The sequence below is a fragment of the Phacochoerus africanus genome, chromosome 7, assembly GCF_016906955.1.
Source record: "Phacochoerus africanus isolate WHEZ1 chromosome 7, ROS_Pafr_v1, whole genome shotgun sequence".
In the NCBI taxonomy this organism is placed as follows: Eukaryota; Metazoa; Chordata; class Mammalia; order Artiodactyla; family Suidae; genus Phacochoerus; species Phacochoerus africanus.
In genome coordinates, this window is record NC_062550.1 from 3,274,496 (window position 1) to 3,293,906 (window position 19,411).

The window sequence follows — 19,411 nt, forward strand, 5'->3', positions numbered from 1 at the left end:
ACCCCCCAAAAACTTCTGCTCTGCTGTTAAGAAAATGAAAAGACAAGCCAAAGCCTGGGGGAAGCTTTTTGCAAAAGACACATCTGAGAATAGACTTGTATCCAAAAATACACAAAGAAGTCCTGCAACTCAACAGTAAGAAAACAAGAAACTCAATTAAAAAGTGGGCAAAAGATCTGACTAGATACCTAGCTGAGGAAGCGGTACAGATGGCAAGCAAGCACTTGAAAAGATGCTCCCCATTGCTGGTCATCAGGAAATTGTGAATCAAAACAACAAGACATCACCACGCATCTCTCAGAACGGCTAAAAGCCACAAAACCGACACCACCAAGTGCGGACAATGAAGGGGAGTGACAGAAACTCTCATTCCTGGCTGGAGGGAATACAGAATGGTGCAGCCACTTTGGAAGACAGTTTGCAGTTTCTTTTTTTTTGTTGTTGTTGTTGTTGTTGCTATTTCTTGGGCCGCTCCCGCGGCATATGGAGGTTCCCAGGCTAGGGGTTGAATCAGAGCTGTAGCCACCGGCCTACGCCAGAGCCACAGCAACGCAGATCCGAGCCGCATCTGCAACCTACACCACAGCTCACGGCAACGCTGGATCGTTAACCCACTGAGCAAGGGCAGAGACCGAACCCGCAACCTCATGGTTCCTAGTCGGATTCGTTAACCACTGCGCCACGACGGGAACTCCCCAGCTTGCAGTTTCTTATGACGCAAAAGAACCTTAAAGGAACTACAACTTTAGATATTTACCCAAGTGATCTGAAAATGTGTGTCCACACAAAAACCTACCCGTGGATGCTTTCAGCAGCTTTATTTTTTTTTTCAGAGCCGTACCCATGGCATATGGAGGTTCCCAGGCGAGAGGTTGAATCAGAGCTGCAGCTGTGACCTATACCACAGCTCATGGCAACGCCAGGTCCTTAGCCCACTGAGCGAGGGATTGAGCCCACGTCCTCATGGATACTAGTCAGGTTTGTTAACCACTGAGCCATGATGGGAACTCCAGCAGCTTAATTCTTAATTGCCAAAAATCAGAAGCAACCAAAATGCTTCAGGAGGGGAGAGACCACTCCCAAAGGCTCTATACTATATGATTGCTAATATCTGACATTTTGGGAAAATCCGAACAGCAGTGGTATGGAGCGGGGATGAGGGAGGCAGCAACGAATAGGCGAATTACAGCGGTTTTTAGGGAGGTGGTGAAACCGTGCATACAGACGTGTATGGATGAATACATGACACGATGCATTCGTCAAAATCCACAGAATTTTACAGTACAGAGGGAACCTTCGTGTGTGCAAATGAACAACAGTAATGGGGGGGGACAGCGTGCAAAATGTGGCAAGACAGTCTAACTATGTCACAAATGGACGTCCACCTAGGCGACCTTGGGGATGAGGTCCGTGTGTACAGATATGGGGTCTGTGGGGTGCACCTGGACACTATCCTTAGCGGATAAGGTTGTTTCCCCCAAGGCTCTGGGTCAGCCGGTCTGATGCCACCACATGGGAGAAGCACCACTAACTCTCCATTAGTGGTGGTGAATGGATGAATGGGTGGATGGAGGTGCCGGGGGCCGGGTCTCTCAGTGTTGGGTGTGAGCTCACAGGGAAGCAAGAGGAGGACGCAAGAATGGTCTGGGAAGTGGCAGGTTAACTGCAGACATCTGTTAAAGCCATGTCTACCCGAACACAGAGACAGGTGACAGGTGGCTGCAGAGAGAAATATTCGTGTATACACATGTGTATATACTTGGCTAGTAACTGCACATGGCTGTGTCCACTCCATCAGCCAAGAGAGCCAAAGAGGAAAGACACTCCCATAGCAACCCGAAATGCTGCGCAGGAACAGTGCCCAGGACTCAGATGTGATCCCGTGACCAACACTCATGGCAGCAAATCTCAGCATCCTCAAGGCGCTGAGTTAAATACAAAAAAAGGTTTTGTGTAGTTGACAGAATTACCTCTAGAATCAACACGGCTCTGGTCCCACACAACAGAGATTAACCACAGGACCCAAAAGGACCAGCATTTTCCAAGCAACTTGACGGCACCCCAGAACAAAATGCAGAATATTTGTGTAAAGACGAAAATAGCCATCATCCCGAAGGTTCGCCAGGTATGGCATCTACTAGCAAATTATAAAACATTCAAAGAAGTGGAAAAACGTGACCCGCAGCAAAGAGGAGAATCACAGAACTGAAACTGATCCAGAAATGACACGTGATAGAATTCCCAGTCCAGACATTTAAAAAGTTATAACTGTATTCAAAATGTTGAAGAAGTTAGATGAGAGACTGGACATGTCAGGAAGACCCTGGGGGTGAAAAAGAACCCAATCGAGTGTCTAGTGATGAAAAGTACAACATCAAAAATACGCTGGGTGGGGACTTCCTGCTATGGCACAGCGGCAACGAATCTGACTAGGAACCATGAGGTTGCGGGTTTGATCCCTGGCCTCGCTCAGGAGGTTAAAGATCTGGTGTTGCCGTAAGCTGGGGTGTAAGGTGCAGACATGGCTCAGATCCTGCGTTACCATGGCTGTGGTGTAGACCAGCGGCTGTGGCTCCGATTCGACCCTTAGCCTGGGAACCTCCGTATGCCATGGGCGTGGCCCTAAAAAAAAAAAAAATAAGCAAATATATTGGGCAGGATGAGAACCAGATTACATATCTCGCAGAGAGAAGAAGAGTAAACGTGATGCCCAAGCTAAAGAAACCATGCAAAATGAAACACAGAGAGAAATAGGAATGAATTTTTATTTATAAGCAGCAATAAAGAATCAAATAAAAATTTTCAAAACACCATTCACAAAAGCATCCAAAACATGCAACTCACAGCAGTACATCTGCCAGAAAGTGTGAAAGACCTGAACACTAAAAATAACAAAATTTCTGCTGAGAGACGTCAAAGAAGGCCTGGACTAAATGGAGGAAAGGTCACAGCTCGGAAGACTCAATTTGGTTACGAGATGCACCTACTTCTTCCCACATGCACCCTCAGAGGGGAGGCAACCCCCCAAATCTCAGTAGGCTTTTCTTCTTGGTAGATACCGGAAAACTCCTATGGGAATGAAAGGGACCCAGAATATCCAAAGCATCTTTGGCAAAGAAGAATGAAGTTGGAGAACGGCTGCTGCCTGACGTTAGGCCTTATTTTAAAGCTGCAGCCACCAGGAACTGTGGTAAACAGATCAACGGAACTGAAGAGAGTCCACATATTGACTCCTACATGTGTGGTCAATTGATTTTTGACAAAGGCAGAGAGGTAATTTAGTGGAGAATGCAGACTTTTTTTTCTTTTCACGGCTGCACCTGTGGCGTACGTTAAGTTCTCGGGCTAGGGGTCGAACCGGAGCCACAGCTGCTGGCGTACACCACAGCCACAGCAACGCCAGATCCGAGCCACATCTAAGACCTACGCTGCAGCTTGTGACAACACTGGATCCTTAACCCCACGAGTGAGGCCAGGGATCGAACCCACATCCTCACAGAGACAACATTGGGTCCTTAACCTGCTGAGCCACAAGGGAAATTCCAGAGACAGCCGGCTTTTTAACAAACTGTGCTTGAACACTTATGGACGCATAATGGAGAGAGAAAAGAAATGAGTTTGGATTCATAGCACAAAAACTGACGCACTGGATCTTAGGCATAAATGCAGAACCTAAAAATATAAAACTTTGGAGTTCCTGTCGTGGCTCAGCAGAAATGAATCTGACTAGTATGCATGAGGACACAGGTTCGATCCCTGGCCTTGCTCAGTGGGTTAAGAATGCAGCGTTGCCGTGAGCTGTGGTGTAGGTCGCTCGGAACCTGAGTTGCTGTGGCTGTGGTGGAGGCCAGGGGCTAGAGCTCTGATTCTACCTCTAGCCTGGGAATCTCCATATGCTGTGGGTGTGGCCCTAAAAAGACAAAATAAATAAATATATATATATATCAAACTTCCAAAAGAAAGGACTTAGGGTTAGGCAAAAATTTCTTAGATATGTCATGTCATGAAAAGCATGATCCACGAAAGAAAAAACACGACAAACTAGACATCGTCAGAATTAAGGAATTTTGCTTTTTGAAGGCTGTGCTTAAAAGAAAGAAAAGACAAGCCACAGACTGGGAGACACTATTTACAAATCGCATATCTGATCATGCATTTGTGTCCAGAATATGTAAATAGCTCTCACTGTCAATATTAAAAAAAAAAACAAAGCCAAAAAAAATAAATCACACATCTGATCATGTATTTGTATCCAGAATATATAAATAGCTCTCACTGTCAATATTAAAAAAAAAAAAAAAGCCAAAAAACCAAACAATTCAATTTAAAAATAGGCACAATATTTGCACAGAACTTCACCAAAGAAGAAAACTGGCAAGTGAGCACAGGCAAAGACGCTCCAGGTCATTAGGCACCGGGGAAACGATGATGCAACCCGCGACAACGAGACGCCATCGTGCACCTGTCAGAACGGCTACCACCCCGAAGCGGGGCGGTGCCTCGCGGAGGTCAGGCTGCGGAAGACCTGGAACTCTCACGGTGGCGGTGGGAACAGGAAGCAGTAGAGCACTCTGGGACAGATTTGGGCAGCTGCTTGAAAAAGTGACACAGGGAGTTCCCATTGTGGCTCAGCAGGTTTCGAATCCGACTCGTATCCGTGAGGATGCGGGTTTGATCCCTGGCCTCTCTCAGGGAGGTAAGGGTCTGGCGTTGCTGTGTAGACGAGGGTCCGATGTAGCGTGGCTGTGGCCATAGCTGCGGCACAGGCCTCAGCTGCAGCTCCAATTCGACTCCTAGCCTGACAGCTTCCGTACACTGCAGGTGCGGCCCCAAGAGGGAAAAAAAAGTCCCCGGAACATCTAGTATACATGCGGCAGCCAGTCCACTTCGATTTACCCCAGAGCAGTGAACACAGTTGTCTAAACAAGACGTCTGCCTGAATGTTCACAGCCGCTTTATCTGTAACAGCCAAACCCTGCAAACAATCGAATCATCACCGAGAAACAAACTGGGGCATATCTATGCAGTAGATTGTTAAAGTGAACTATGGCAGGAGTTCCTGGCGTGGTGCTGCGGAAAGGAATCCCACTAGGAACCAGGAGGTTGCGGGTTCGATCCCTGGCCTCGCTCAGTGGGTTCAGGATCCAGCGTTGCTGTGAGCTGTGGTGTAGGTCGCAGACCCGGCTTGGATCCTGTGTTGCTGTGGCTGTGGCTGTGGCTGGCAGCTGCAGCTCCGATTGGACCCCTAGCCTGGGAACCTCCATATGCCGTGGGTGCTGCACTGAAAAAGCAAAAAAAAAAAAGAACTATGGGTACAATGCATATGAACCTCAGAATCACTTTGCTGAGGGAAAGGAGCCAGACTAGGAAGAGTCCATCCTCTATGATTCTATTTATGTGAAATTCTAGTAAATACAAACTGATCTCTAAAGACAGAAGCAAACTCAGGGAAGAGACACGACCCCAGGGCACAGGCAGATGCTGGGGTGCAGGGGCTGGTGTTCTGATTGTGCCAATGGCCTCACAAGCGTGCGTGTGTGCGTGTACATCCAACGTACACTTTGCATATGCGGAGGTTTTGTATGTCAATAAAAGCTGCTGAGAAAAACTGGGAGGAGTGGCAAAGACAGATGACAGAACAAAGCAGCCCGGGCCATCTGGTCTCCCAGGCATAATGTTCCAAGTGAATACATTTTATTTTATTTTATTTTATTTATGTATTTTATTCATTTTTAGGTTTTGTTTTTATTACTTCTTTTTTTTTTGTCTTTTTAGGGCCATACCCACAGCATATGGAGGTTCCCAGGCTAGGGGTCCCATCGGAGCTGTAGCTGCCGGCCCACACCACAGCCACAGCAACGCAGGATCCAAGCCACATCTGTGACCTACACTACAGGCTCATGGCAACGCCGGATGCTTAACCCACTGAGCAAGGCCAGGGATCGAACCTGCGTCCTTGCGCATACTCGTTGGGTTCGTGACTGCTCAGCCACAACAGGAACTCCCAAAATGAATGCATTTTCTAGACGACCCTCCCTAAGAGCAATGGATGTAACTTAGAAACAGCACCCAAGGGAGCCATCAGATACAAAGATGAAAAATCCAAATAAGATAGAATTCTCTCTCTCTCAGTTAATTGGAAACAATAACACTGAATAATCTGGAAAGGAAACAAAGTTAGATGGGGGGGGGGAGTTCCCGTCGTGGCTCAGTGGTTGGTTGAACCCGACTAGCATCCATGAGGATGCAGGTTCGATCCGTGGCCTTGCTCAGTGGGTTAAGGATCCAGCGTTGCCATGAGCTGTGGTGTAGGTTGCAGATGTGGCTTGGATCCCGCGTTGCTGCGGCTGTGGTGTAGACTGGCAGCTGCAGCTCCGATTCAACCCCTAGCCCGGGAACTTTCCTATGCTGCAGATGTAGCCATAAAAAGCAAAAAACAAACAAACAAACAAAACACACACACACACAAAAAGAGAGAGAGAAAAAATTTCTAAATAATGCTTTCTAGGAAATAGCTGGACTTACCTGTAATAACGGATCCATCTGATCCCGGACCGCTTCCTAAGTACTGGTAGTCTGTAAAACTAAAGCTTCCAGAACTGTCCTCACCAATGGACTGAGAAATCTCTTGAATGGTTCCCATTTCTTGCAGGAATTCTTCAGATAACGGGCTTTCCAGGTCGTCGGCCTCCAGCGGGGACAGGGGACAGATGGGGCTCTCCATGTCCACCATCCTGACCCGGCAGTCTGCTCTCAGCCCCGGGCTCCAAGCTCCTGGGAGGGAGAAGCAGTCGGTAAAATGAGAGAAAAGCACAGTGGTTTTTCCTCTCATGAAAGCATCACTTGTCAGCGCAGACAAAGCTGAACTCATCGTCTGCAAAGTCATGCCGCTGGTGTTCCCTGGCGGTGCAGCAGGTTAAGGATCTGGCGCTGCTGCTGCTGCTGCTGCTGCTGCTGCTGCTGCTGCTGTGGCTCAGGTTCAATTCCTGGCCCAGGAACTTTTACAGGCTTTGGGCATGGCCAGGGGGAAAAAAAAAGGGTGACATCATTGGCCATCCTTCTTCAGCTTGGCTCTTGATAAGCTCATTATGGAAACAGGCATCTTTCAGCAAGAACCCGTCTCAGGAGCCAGAGGTGGTCAGGCTGGGAATCATTCACCAGTTACCAAGCTCGTGCACACTGAGCGTCGGACGCAGAGAAGCGGGAGGGGACACACACCAAGCCCGGCTGTCCCCGAATGCCCTTGGGGTGAGCACATGTCTAGAACATCTGGTGGGGACTATGCAGGAGGAATGCGGGGACAGACCCTGTTCCACAGGGTTGGCTGGGAGGGTCTCACAGAAAAGGGAAACAGATGCCTGCAAGGGTGAGCTGTGCAGCGGTCTTGGGAGAATGCTCCAGCACAAGGAATGGCAAAGGAGTTCCCGTTGTGGCTCAGCCATAGAGACCCTGACTAGTATCCATGAGGATGGGGGTTTGATCCCTGGCCTTGCCCAGAGGGTTAAGGATCTGGCATTGCTATGAGCTGTGGGGTAGGTCAAAGACATTGCTTGGATCCAGTGTTGCTGTGGCTGTGGCGTAAGCTGGCAGCTGCTGCTCAGATTCAGTCCCTAGCCTGGGGGCCTCCATGTGCCCTGAGTGCAGCCCTAAAAAAAAAGAAGAAAACAGGAGTGAGTGTAAAGCCCCCCCCCCCCGGGGGGGGGAGCCTGCAGGTACTTCTGGGAAGGACAGGCCAGGGTGGCTCAGTGGAGGGCACAGGGGAGCGGGACGGGCGGGCAGCCTGCGTGCACGCAGGGTGCAATGTTATCTGTTCCCCGTGTGCCCTGGACTGACTCTTGTAGGCAGCTCTAAAAACATTCTGCATCTTAACAAATACACGGCAGTCAAAAAAAATCTAAATAGGTCCATCCCTGACAGTGTTAGGCTACTTCAAACTCAAAAACCGATTCCCGCTGTGGCACAACAGATCATCGGCATCTGCGGAGCACCGGGACGCAGGTTCGATCCCCAGCCCCCACACAGTGGGTTCAGGATCCCGTGCTGCCGCAGCTGTGGCTCACATCTGGTCCCTGGCCCGGGGAATCCATACACTGTGGGGCGGCCAAAAACAGAAACAGAGAACAATGAAAAAATGAGGAACGCTCCCCACTTGGGCACCGTTCCGGGCTACACCGTGTCCCTCGATTCCCATGGGGGACTCCCAGCCCCCAGGACCTCAGAACGTGGTTGTACGTGGGGATAGGAAAGTGGGGTGACATTAACATGAGGTCTCCAAGCGGGGCTCCCATCCAGGCGGGCTGGTGTCCTAGGAGGAGGTCTGGACACATCAGAAGGGACGCCAGGGCTGCGCACACTCAGGGCCGCCACGTGAGGACGCAGCAGGAAGGCGGCCGCCTGCGAATCAGGGAGCGGGGCCGGGGAGAAACCAGCGCCGCGCGACGCTGTGATCGTGGCTTCAAGCCTCCAGGCCTGTGAGAAGTCAGTTTCCGCGAAGGGCCAGGGTCGGCGGGCCCCTGTCAGGGCAACCCTGGCGATCGCGCCCAGGTACAAAGGCCAGACTGCGGCTCTTCCCGCGTTGGTGGCTTTCTCGCTCTTACGCAAACCTCTGACGTCACTTCCGGTGACCTTGGCCTAACACCAGTCCGCTCAGTGCCACGTGGGCCCCGGTGACGTGGCTCCCCTGACCTCGCCCCGGTCACTGGCCCCCCCCCACCCCCACGGTGACCAGCGCCCCGGGCTGTCACCTTCCCCAGACCTCCCTGCACCTCGGTCCCTGGCCCCCCACCCCCACGGTGACCAGCGCCCCGGGCTGTCACCTCCCCCAGACCTCCCTGCACCTCGGTCCCTGGCCCCCCACCCCCACGGTGACCAGCGCCCCGGGCTGTCACCTCCCCCAGACCTCCCTGCACTGCGGTCTCTGCACCTGGGCCCCGCCCACCTGCCTGAACTACCCTCCACCCCGGCCCTGGGGCCCCATTCCAGGCCCATCCCCGGCCCAGTGGGGTCGCTCATCCCCATCAAGGCCAGTGAGGTGACCCTGAGCTCCTGGAACTGTTTCCCCACCTGCCATGGTCACAGCGAAGCCCACGGCCCACGTGGCAGCAGGACCAGAGAGGTTCGTGCCACCAACCAGGCCAGGGCTCCCTGCACGGTGGCTGCCGTCCTACAGGGCCACACAAGGCCTGGCTCTCTCAACGGAGGAAGGAAATTCTGCCAAAGCAAAAACTCCTGGAAGGCGCTTGTGGGAAAACATGTCACCTTCAGCCCTGCAGCGGGGAAACAGCTTTAAGTGCAAAGATGAAAAGATGCTCTGGTTTCTTTCAGAAACAAAAAATGGGCACGTCTCACACCTGGAATTCTCACAACAAATGATCTGAGGGGACAGTGATACACAAGGAAAAATAAAAAAGAATGATGAAATTTCTTTAAGTTCAGTAAGTTTTCTCTCTTGTCTGCTAGTACAAATCAGCTTGTGAATCTCTGCATTTTTTTCTATTACATTTTATTTTTATTTAAAAATTATTTTTCTTTTCTTTCTTTCTTTTTGTCTTTTTAGGGCTGCACCTGGGCATGTGGAGGTTCCCAGGCTAGGGGTCGAATCAGAGTTGTAGCTGCCAGCCTATGCCACAGCCACAGCAATGCCAGATCTGAGCCGCATCTGCAACGCACGCCACAGCTCATGGCAACGCCGGATCCTTAACCCACTGAGTGAGGCCAGGGATCGAACCCGCATCCTCATGGATGCTAGTTGGGTTCGTTAACCGCGAAGCCATGACTCCTAAAATTATTTTTCTTTTGAGGACCAGACCTGCGGCATTTATAAGTTTCCAGGCTAGGGGTCTAATTGCAGCTGCAGCTGCCGACCCACACCACAGCTCACAGTCACGCCAGATCCTTAACCCACTGGGCGAGGTCAGGGATGGAACCCTCATCCTCACGGATGCTAGCTGGGTTCTTAACCTGCTGAGCCATAACAGGAACTCTTTCCATTTATTTTTATTCTTCATCATAATGGAAGGCGATTTCTTCAAACGGCAAGTAAGATCAAGCAGGAAGCATTACTCAAAATATTTTCCACCGTGAACAAAAGGTTCCAAAGTGCAGTCATTAACTTAGTAGCTTAACCATAAAGTTGAACCTAATAAACATGCGACAGCCGGGCAGGGGCTGTGTTATCAACGGGGCCGTGACCACCTCCTCCCCTGCCCCATCACCAACTCGGCGCTGCCAGGGGCATGCACGTGGACAGCAGCCTTTCCCTCCTGCCAACAGCCTCTCTCCCTGCCGGAACGGGAGGAGCTGGTCTCCCCCAGGAGAGGCTGTTGGTCTCTCTGTTGTTCCATTCGGAGAGTTAGGATGTTTGGAGATCTTACCATTTTGCGTTTCAGTTGCTTTGAAAGGATACCTGAGATGCGTCTAGAAAACATGGGTTGTCCTGCGCATGAAGCGCCCAACAAGATCCCTCCAGCGTGAGGCAATACAGGGACCTCTGGCCAGAGGACTGGCCTTTGCCCACATCCCTGGACACACAGGCCCTCCTCCCTTCCAGCCGGAGCCGATAAGGGACGGCGCCCTTTGAACGTGTCCCCAGGTAGAGCTGAGGCCATGTGGCCCGGCGCCCGCCCGCTGGCCTGCGGTTCTGGGCAGGCTCTGGCACCCGCTCGCCCCTCGGTGCTGTCACCTCTGCTCGGGGTGCGGGGACATCACCGCAACGCCCTGCCTCTCAAATCTGAAGAACACGGCCAGTGCCCAGTTCATGGAGACGGGCATCCAGGCGCCAGTTATCGTGTCCTGTGCCCGATGTCCCTCTCTCCCTTTGGGGGGAGAAGGAGGTCTCTTCTCAGCAGCTCCTAACGCTTCCCAAGAAATCAGGAGAGGATGTGTGAGTGGAGCTTAAAGCGGCCTCGCTGTCCTCACAGAGAGGCACCAGGAAGGAGCAGCGGGGCGCTGAGAAGGGCAGTAAAGCCGACGTCGCCCAAAGGGGTGGCGTCTGTGTAATCCTGCCACTCCTTCGTGCATGATCCCCAGGCCCCCTGGGGTTCTCAATGCCCCTTTTCTCTCCCCCACCCGTGTGAATGTCAGGGCCACACCCTGAAGATCAGAGAATTAAACGTCAACTGCTGAACTTCGATGCTGAGCAGAATATTTATCAGTCAGAATATTTCCTTGAGAGGTACGAAGCAGGCTGCAGGAAAACTACAGAACACTGGGGGGACATGATACAGGGAAGGAAAGAAGGACGGAGGGAGGGAGGAAGGAAGAAAGAATGGAGAAAAGAGAGAGAGTATCCTCGGATCGCTTTATGTCACCCCGACAAAGGGCAGGTGAAAACACCAAAAGAAATTTTTTTTTTGGCTGCACCCACAGCACGTGCAAGTTCCTGGGCCAAGGATCGAACCTGTGCCATAGCAGTGACCTGAGTCACAGCCGTGACAGTGCCAGATCCTTAACCCACTGCACCATCAGGGAACTCTCCAGAAGAATTTTAGCACTGATTGTTAACCTTGATATTAAAGGATTTGATCATCGACTCTCAGAGGACATAGACTGTCTGGAGGAGCGTGAGCTGCTGTAACGGGCTCCGAGTCTGGGAAGCCGAGGAAGCCGGGCACACTCCAGCCTGCGCCCCCCAGCACCCTTGGCCTGATTCTGATTGAGCCCTAATTACAGGCAGTGTTGGAAAGGTTTCCATGTCTCCCACTAGACTGTATTTCTTCTTCTTTTCTTTTTTTTTTTTAATTTGCTTTTTTAGGGCCTCACCGGAGGCAGATGGAGGTTCCCAGGCGAGGGGTTGAATCAGAGCTGTAGCCGCCGGCCTACACCACAGCCACAGCAACACAGGATCCAAGCTGCATCTGCGACCCACACCACAGCTCACGGCACCGCCTCCAGAGTGAGGCCAGGAATCGAACCCGCGTCCTCATGGGTGCTAGTCAGATTTGTCCCCACTGCGCCACTACAGGAACTCCCAGACTATGTTTCTTGATGGCAGGGAATGGACTTGGCTAATCTCTGTCCCTGTCCTTCCAGCACAATCCCTGGCATGCGGCAGACGCTCCGTTTCCGCTGCTACCGCTTAGCGAGGTTGGCACAGAACTTGAACTCATGAAGTGCTTACTCCACGCTCACCAGGCGAAGGTCTGTGAGACCCCCCTCCCGGGTCTGTGACAGCCTCCACAGCCTGTCACCCAGACGGCAGAGCTGCACGGGCAGCCAGTGATGGAAAGACAACACAGAAAGATATCTCGCCAAGTGATGCTACCGCGGAAAGGGATGCTGAATTTGCAGAATGGATCACAGCCTTTGCAGGGACTGAAAAACTAAGCATGAGAGGGAGGGGAAAAGCCCCCTAAGCATAAGAGTGAACAACAAAGTCGGCATCCACAGGAAAGGACAAGCCTCAAACGGGGCTGTTCGGGGCAGAGGTGCTGATGCTCGAGGCCTTCATCCTGAGAACGGGACTGTGCCCACGGCCCGGGCAGCGCACGGGCACAGGAGAGACTGCTCAGGACAGGTGTGATCAGACGACCAGCTTGACTCCGTGGAGGCAGCAGTTAGAGAACTTAGGAAACGTTTGGTGATAAAATAGATCAGGTGCTTGGAAGAAAGAGGGACAGAGCTTCATCATCTGATTGCATTAAAAGACAAAGGGACGAGCTCCCTGGTGGCCCAGTGGGCTGAGGCTGTGGCATTGTCACTGCTGTGGCTCGGGTTCAATTTCTGGGCCAGGAGCTCTCGCATGCTGCAGGCACAGCCAGGAAAAAAAAAAAAAAACAACAGTAAGGGGAAATCACTGTTGTTGGCTTACTGTCTCTCTCCCCTCTCTGCATCCTTACGGTTTCTTAAAATCTACTTGCTTTTGGAGTATAGTTGGTTTACAATATGTTTAGTTTCGGGTGTGCGGCAACATGAATCATACATACTCACGGTCATACATACAGATATATCCATTCTTTTTCTCCCCACGTAGTTTATTACAAACTATCGAGTAGATTTCCCTGTGCACACGGTAGGTTCTCATTAAGCATCTATTTTATACAGTGGTGTGTGTGTGGTATTCCCACCTCCCAGTTCTTTTCTCTCCACAACAGTTTCACAGATGGTAACCAAGAAAGATTGGTTTTGAAATCTGTTAAGTTTGTTTCTGCTTTTTAAATGAGTTCTTTTGCAGATTCCACATTTAAGTGATCTCATAGGGTATTTGTCTGATTAACTTCACTTAATATGATCGTCTCTAGGTCCATCCATGTTGCTGCAAAGGGTATCATTTCATTCTTTTTGAAGGCTGAGTAGTATTCCAGTGTATATACGCACCACGTCATCTTTCTCCATTTCTCTGTCGATGGGCATTTAGGTTGTTTCCACGTCTTGGCTGTTGTGAATAGTGCTGCCGTGAACACTGGGGTGCGTGGGCCTGCATCCTACACAATTAACGTAGTTTCTTGGACCTAGAACGCCTTTTCGCTCGTAAATTAAGTATTCAGTAACAGCGACCTACGCATGTTTAAACGCTATGGATACCAGATACTCAAGCAAAAGAACGAATGGAACTGGGCTGGAATTCCCACACTCAGAACTCATATTTGACTCAAAAGGGTCCAGCTAGATAGTTACAAACACCAGTCTTTTACTTTGCTGCTATTTATCTTTCTGTATTCAATTCTAACTCCTGCATCGTAAAGCCCTCTCAAATGATCACTTATTATGCTTAAAAATGCCACCTTAGGAGTTCCCGTAGTGGCGCAGTGGTTAACGAATCTGACTAGGAACCATGAGGTTGTGGGTTCCATCCCTGGCCTTGCCCAGTGGGTTAAGGATCCGGCGTTGCCATGAGCTGTGGTGTAGGTCACAGACGTGGCTCGGATCCTGTGTTGCTGTGGTTCTGGCGTAGGCTGGTGGCTACAGCTCCGAATGGCCCCCTAGCCTGGGAACCTCCATATGCCACGGGAGCGGCCCTAGAAATGGCAAAAAGACAAAAAAAAAAAAAAGCCACCTTAGAGAAATCGGCTGACGTTTTTTTGGCTTCACCCATGGCACGTGGAAGTTCCCGGGCCAGGGATCGAACCCGTGCCACTGAAGTGATCATGCTGGATCCTCAACCTGTTGCACCACAAGGGGACTCCCTGCTGACATGCTCCTTTGCCAAATTAAGCCCAATTAGACTTCATCGAGTGGTTTAAAGGTAAAAGGTGCAATTTTTGTCCAGGGAGCACTATCTATGCAGCAGATATAAGCAGCTCTGAGACCGTGAATTGTTCTATTTTTTTACCAATTTGAACTCACCACCTTGTCTGCCCCTTCACATCTTCTGTTTACTCTTCAAGATATTATATATACAATTCAGACGCCTTTTGGCTTAATGTGTTGGGCTAGGGTTTAAAACAACTTTTCAAAATAAACAAAAGAACGCTAAAAAGCCCTCTGTACCTTCCCCAGCAACAGAAGTTCACTGACATAGATTAATCATTACCACGTGCAGAATGATTAACAGGCTATCAAACTAAGCAGAGAAAATGCCGGGGAAACACATTTGAAACAGAAGAAAAATATCAGAGTAGAATAATGATAAGGAAACGGGATATATATATATATATGTGTGTGTGTATATATATATATATATTTTTTTTTTTTTTGGTCTTTTTGCCTTTTCTAGGGCCGCTCCCTCGGCATATGGAGGTTCCAGGCTAGGGGTCTAATCAGAGCTGTAGCCGCCGGCCTACGCCAGAGCCACAGTAACGCGGGATCTGAGCACCACAGCTTGTGGCAACGCCAGATCCTTAACCCACAGAGCGAGGCCAGGGATGGAACCCGCAACCTCATGGTTCCTAGTCGGATTCGTTAACCACTGAGCCATGACGGGAACTCCTAGGGGGGTGTATATTTTAAGGAATGAAATCGAATGTGGGATGAACAGTCTGTATGTCACAGAGGTTTAACTAGATATCTAAATCTTTCCCAACAACGCCGGAGGCGTGAAAGTTGTCATCAAAAGAATGGGGCAAAAACGGGGGACAGAAGAGCAGTTGTGGGCCTCTCTGGCTCTATCCTTAAAGGTGCAAAAAGAAAGTTCCCGGTCATTTCAAGAAAACCCCCTTCAGTTTCACCCAAAAGTCTCACTCGATCAAGGACAGTGTGTATTCCAGCCCCTTCAAGCCCAACTCCTTTCCATTTTCCTGAAAATGGAGTTTTTTAAACTTTTTTTTTTTTTTTTGTCTTTTTAGGGCCACACCTGCAGCATATGGAGGTTCCCAGGCTAGGGATTGAATTGGAGCTGCAGCTGCCAGCCTACACCACAGCCACAGCAACTCCAGATCCGAGCTGCATCTGCAACCTACACCACAGCTCACAGCAACACCAGACCTTTAACCCACTGAGCGAGGCCAGGGATCAAACCTGCAGCCTCATGGATGCCAGTGGGGTTCGTTACTGCTGAGCCACGACAGGAACTCTCTTTAAATATAGTCTTACCTTTGGAGATGGTGATATGGAAATAATGACAGGAAAGCTGCAAAGGGCACATGTTAGTATCAGCTGCAGTGAGCCCCGAGGGACGGAGAAGCTGACCACGGGAGTCGAGTCAGTGGAAATGAACTTCGCATTCAGCACACAAAAGCCCTGACCCCGTGTAGACGGAACCAACCACAACAGGATGACACTGAGTTTTTCCAGCCACAGGACAGAGAAGCAACGGAGGACCGCAGGCCTCGATGGTTACAGAACTGCAGGGTGACCTTCCAGACAAGGAAGGGCCAGTGGGTTTAGGCAGAAATCCATCCAACAGGCGGCAGGCAGACGTAAGGCTCGGCGTTCGCTCTCAGGGTTAAGCTGGTGGTCACCCCTGGGGCGGGACACGGTGGGACACTGTGCTTGTGAACCACATGAGTGCCTTGAGTGGACGGCTGTGCTTCGCCAGTCCCTGGGGGACCTGCCTGGGGACACGGAAGGGGACCCGCAGCCCCAGGACAGGCAGGGATGTTCTCGGAGCCCTCTTGGAGCCAGGCCCCAAGAAACAGTTACTGCGTTGCTTTCTTTAATGGGCTGGACCCCGGGACAGGGTGGGGAGCACTGGTCCCGTGGACAGAGGAGAAAATGCAGAGGCACCAGGACGGACGTCACGTGGGCAGCCAGCAGGTGAAGAGAGAGAAAGAGAGAAACACCTGGTCATAGAGACAGAGTGACACGTGTCCTAATGGGGCATCCTGAGGGTCGGGGGAGGCTCCACGCAGGAGGGGACACCCAAGCTGAATCCTAAAAGCTGATCAGAAAGAAAGGCAGCGGGAGTTCCCACTGCAGCACAATGGGATTGATGGCGTCTCTGCAGCGCGGGGATGCAGGTTCGATCCTGGCCCAGTGCAAAAGGTTAAGGATCCAGCATTGCCACAGCTTTGGCATAGGTCAAAATTGCAGCTCAGATCTGATCCCTGGCCTGGGAACTCCATATGCTATGGGGCGGCCAAAAAAGGAGGGAAAGAAAAATCTTTTAAAAAAAAATTAAAAAGGCAGCAGGAAAAAAAATGACAGAAAAAAAGTAAGGGGTATTTTTAAGCAAAGGGCACAGCCCTCATGCAGAGATGCCCTGAAACACCACCGAGTGAGTAGCTGAGACAGGTGGACGGTCCACCTGAGGGAGCTGGGTCGGTTATGGGGTCACTGCACAGTGACCAGCCCCAAAGCTCAGCAGCTCGAAGCGACAGCCACTTGACTTGCTCACAGCTCTGAGGGTCAGCACTTTGGGCTGCGCTGGCCGGGTCTTCTTCGGTCACGCGGCAGCCAGGGCTGGAGGGGCGGTGGGTGCCGGCTGTGGGTTGGGCCCTCCTCTCTCCGTGGGAGGCCAGCCCAGGCGGCTGCAGAGGCCTCCATCTTCCAAGAGCAAGTGTGGAAACTTCGAGAACCTCCGCGTAAATTCCATGTCACTTTGGCCACAGTCTGTAGGTCAAAGCGAGTCCCAAGCTCAAGTGCAAGGGATGGGGAAAGAAGCCCTACCTCCGATGGGGGTGGGGGGGCCGTGGTGCTCAGAGAGCCTGTGATGCAGCACGGGGTGGGGGGAAGGGGCAGGAGAGGCGGGCAGTGCGATCGGGCAGTGGACTCTGTCCTGAAAGCAGTAAGGTGTCACTGAGGGTGCTGGGCAAGAGGGTGACCTGGGAAGGGCTGCATCAGGACTGTTCTGGCAGCAGGGTGGGATCCCGATGAAAAGAGACAAGGCGAGAAGCAGCAAGACTCCTCCTGGGGCTGTGGGAACCCTCCCCAGGAGGTGATGAGGCCCCAGGGGCTGGCCTGGGGAGGCAGGGAGGACGGGAAAGGGTCGAGGAGCCAACGTGGACAGCCGGCGGCTGATGGAGCAGGGACCGGGGCCAGAGCCTAGGCTAAACCTCCTCCCTGGCTTAGGTAAGTGGGAGGGTGGGGTGACGTCTGTGAAATCCAGAATGGCAGGAGCAGGGCAGGTTCCCGGGGTGCAGAGTGGGGGGTAGGGGTGGAAAAACAACCAGTTCAGCAGTAAACCAGCTGTTAGGGTGTCTGAGGGTCACACAGGCTGGGAAATTCTGATGAGGCGAGCAGCCTTGGCCTTGTACGGCTCTTGTCCGGCATCAGCACCTTGGGCCATGAAGTCCCCTCCTGGGGCGGGGCTGAGTGACCTTGGACACTTGAAATGCGGACTCAACATCCGTGAGTCAGGCTTCCTGACACCCCGTACAGGTTGTTCCGAGCGATCTCATGGGGCAGATGGACCTCCTTCCTCCTGGGGTCCCCCCCACACCCCTGCCTTTCTCCTTTAATCACCCCCTTCCTCCCTCTGCAGGGGTCTTCCCCGATCTAGACTATCCCCAAAGACAAAACCAAGCCTTACGCAAGGGTACTGCACAAAATACACCCTTGGATGCACCGAGCTGAGCCACAGAGGGAAGGGGGAAGGGAGACGCCACTTATATGAGAATCCACAAGGACCAAGAACAAACGTCTGAGGCCTGGGGAGGACCTGGTGTTACTGAAACAAAATGAGCCGCTAGGAAGCAGACTCCCCAACGCTGACTCGCGGCATCCAGCCCTGCATCAAAATACCTCCCTGCGGAGAGACTCAGACAAGGGTGCGAGACGGGTTTTAAGGGAAAGAGAAAGGTCCCTTTCCCTTGAACTTCTGGGGGCCCGCTCAATGGACGTGTGCATCTGCTCCAAACCAAGGCTAACCAGGAGTTCCCGTCGTGGCACAGTGGTTAACGAATCCGACTAGGAACCATGAGGTTGCGGGTTCCATCCCTGGCCTCGCTCAGTGGGTTAAGGATCCCGAGTTGCTGTGGCTGTGGTGTAGGCCAGTGGCTACAGCTCCGGTTAGACCCCTAGCCTGGGAACCTCCGTATGCCGCAGGAACGGCCCTAGAAAAGGCAAAAAGACAAAATAAAAATAAAAAATAAAAGAAACCAAGACTAACCAAGGAGAATGCTGATTACTTCTGGAGATGCTCTCTATCCTGGAGATTAGTTTGGGTTTTATTTCAGAAAGTTGATAAAGAGATGTGTCCATTTCTTTCCTTTTTTTCAAACCATTAAAAAAAAATTGAGGAGTAGCCATCACAGCTCAGCAGTTAACAAACCGGACTAGTATCCATGAAGATGCGGGTTCGATCCCTGGCCTCGATCAGTGGGTTAAGGATCTGGCATTGCAGTGAGCTGTGGTGTAGGCCGGCAGATACAGCTCCAATTCGACCCCTAGCCTGGGAACCTCTATGTGTCACACATGTGGCCCTAAGTGAAAGCCATTTTTTGGACATTTTCATAAGTGGCACTAAGGTACAAAATGAGTCAGTGTGTCACGCCTCCAGAATCTCCTGCCTTCTGCCTTTCCTTCTTGACTGAATGGTAGATGCCCTGCTCTGCTCATTTCTGTCTGGGTTTTGCTCTATGGCGAATTAGACAAAAGTAAGAAAAAAGCCAACCTCCGGGATAGTAATACAATGTTTTCACTGGCTCATCCTTCTCCATAAGAATAAGGAGACTGGGTTAAAAAAAAAAAAAAAAGCCTAGACACATGTACTCCCATGTTCATTGCAGCACTGTTTACAACAGCCAAGACATGGAAACAACCCAAATGTCCATAGACAGAGGAGTGGATCCAGAAGACGTGGTACATACACACAATGGAATATTACTCAGCCATTAAAAGGAACGAAATAACGGCATTTTTAGCAACATGGACGGACCTAGAAATGATCATGCTCAGGGAAGTCTGTCAGACAATGAGACACCAACATCAGATGCTTTCACCAACATGTGGAATCTGGAAAAAAGATGCAGTGGACTTCTTTGCAGAACAGATACTGACTCACAGACTTTGGAAAACTTATGGTTTCCAAAGGAAACAGGTTGGGGGGTAGGAGATACACTGGGGGTGTGGGATGGACATGCTATAAAACTGGATT

General features: G+C 51.1%; 1 protein-coding gene across 5 annotated transcripts in view; it reads right to left on the reverse strand.

Annotated features, from left to right (window-relative positions):
- PPARA (peroxisome proliferator activated receptor alpha) overlaps window positions 1-19,411 on the reverse strand; it is a 67,166-nt gene that overhangs the window by 13,318 nt on the left and 34,437 nt on the right. For all 5 annotated transcript variants that reach the window (XM_047785980.1, XM_047785977.1, XM_047785976.1 and 2 more), the window contains one exon: window positions 6,526-6,774. In XM_047785980.1, coding sequence (XP_047641936.1) covers window positions 6,526-6,733 — 208 coding nt within the window. In that variant the 5' untranslated portion in view covers window positions 6,734-6,774. The remainder of the gene's footprint in view (window positions 1-6,525; window positions 6,775-19,411) is intronic.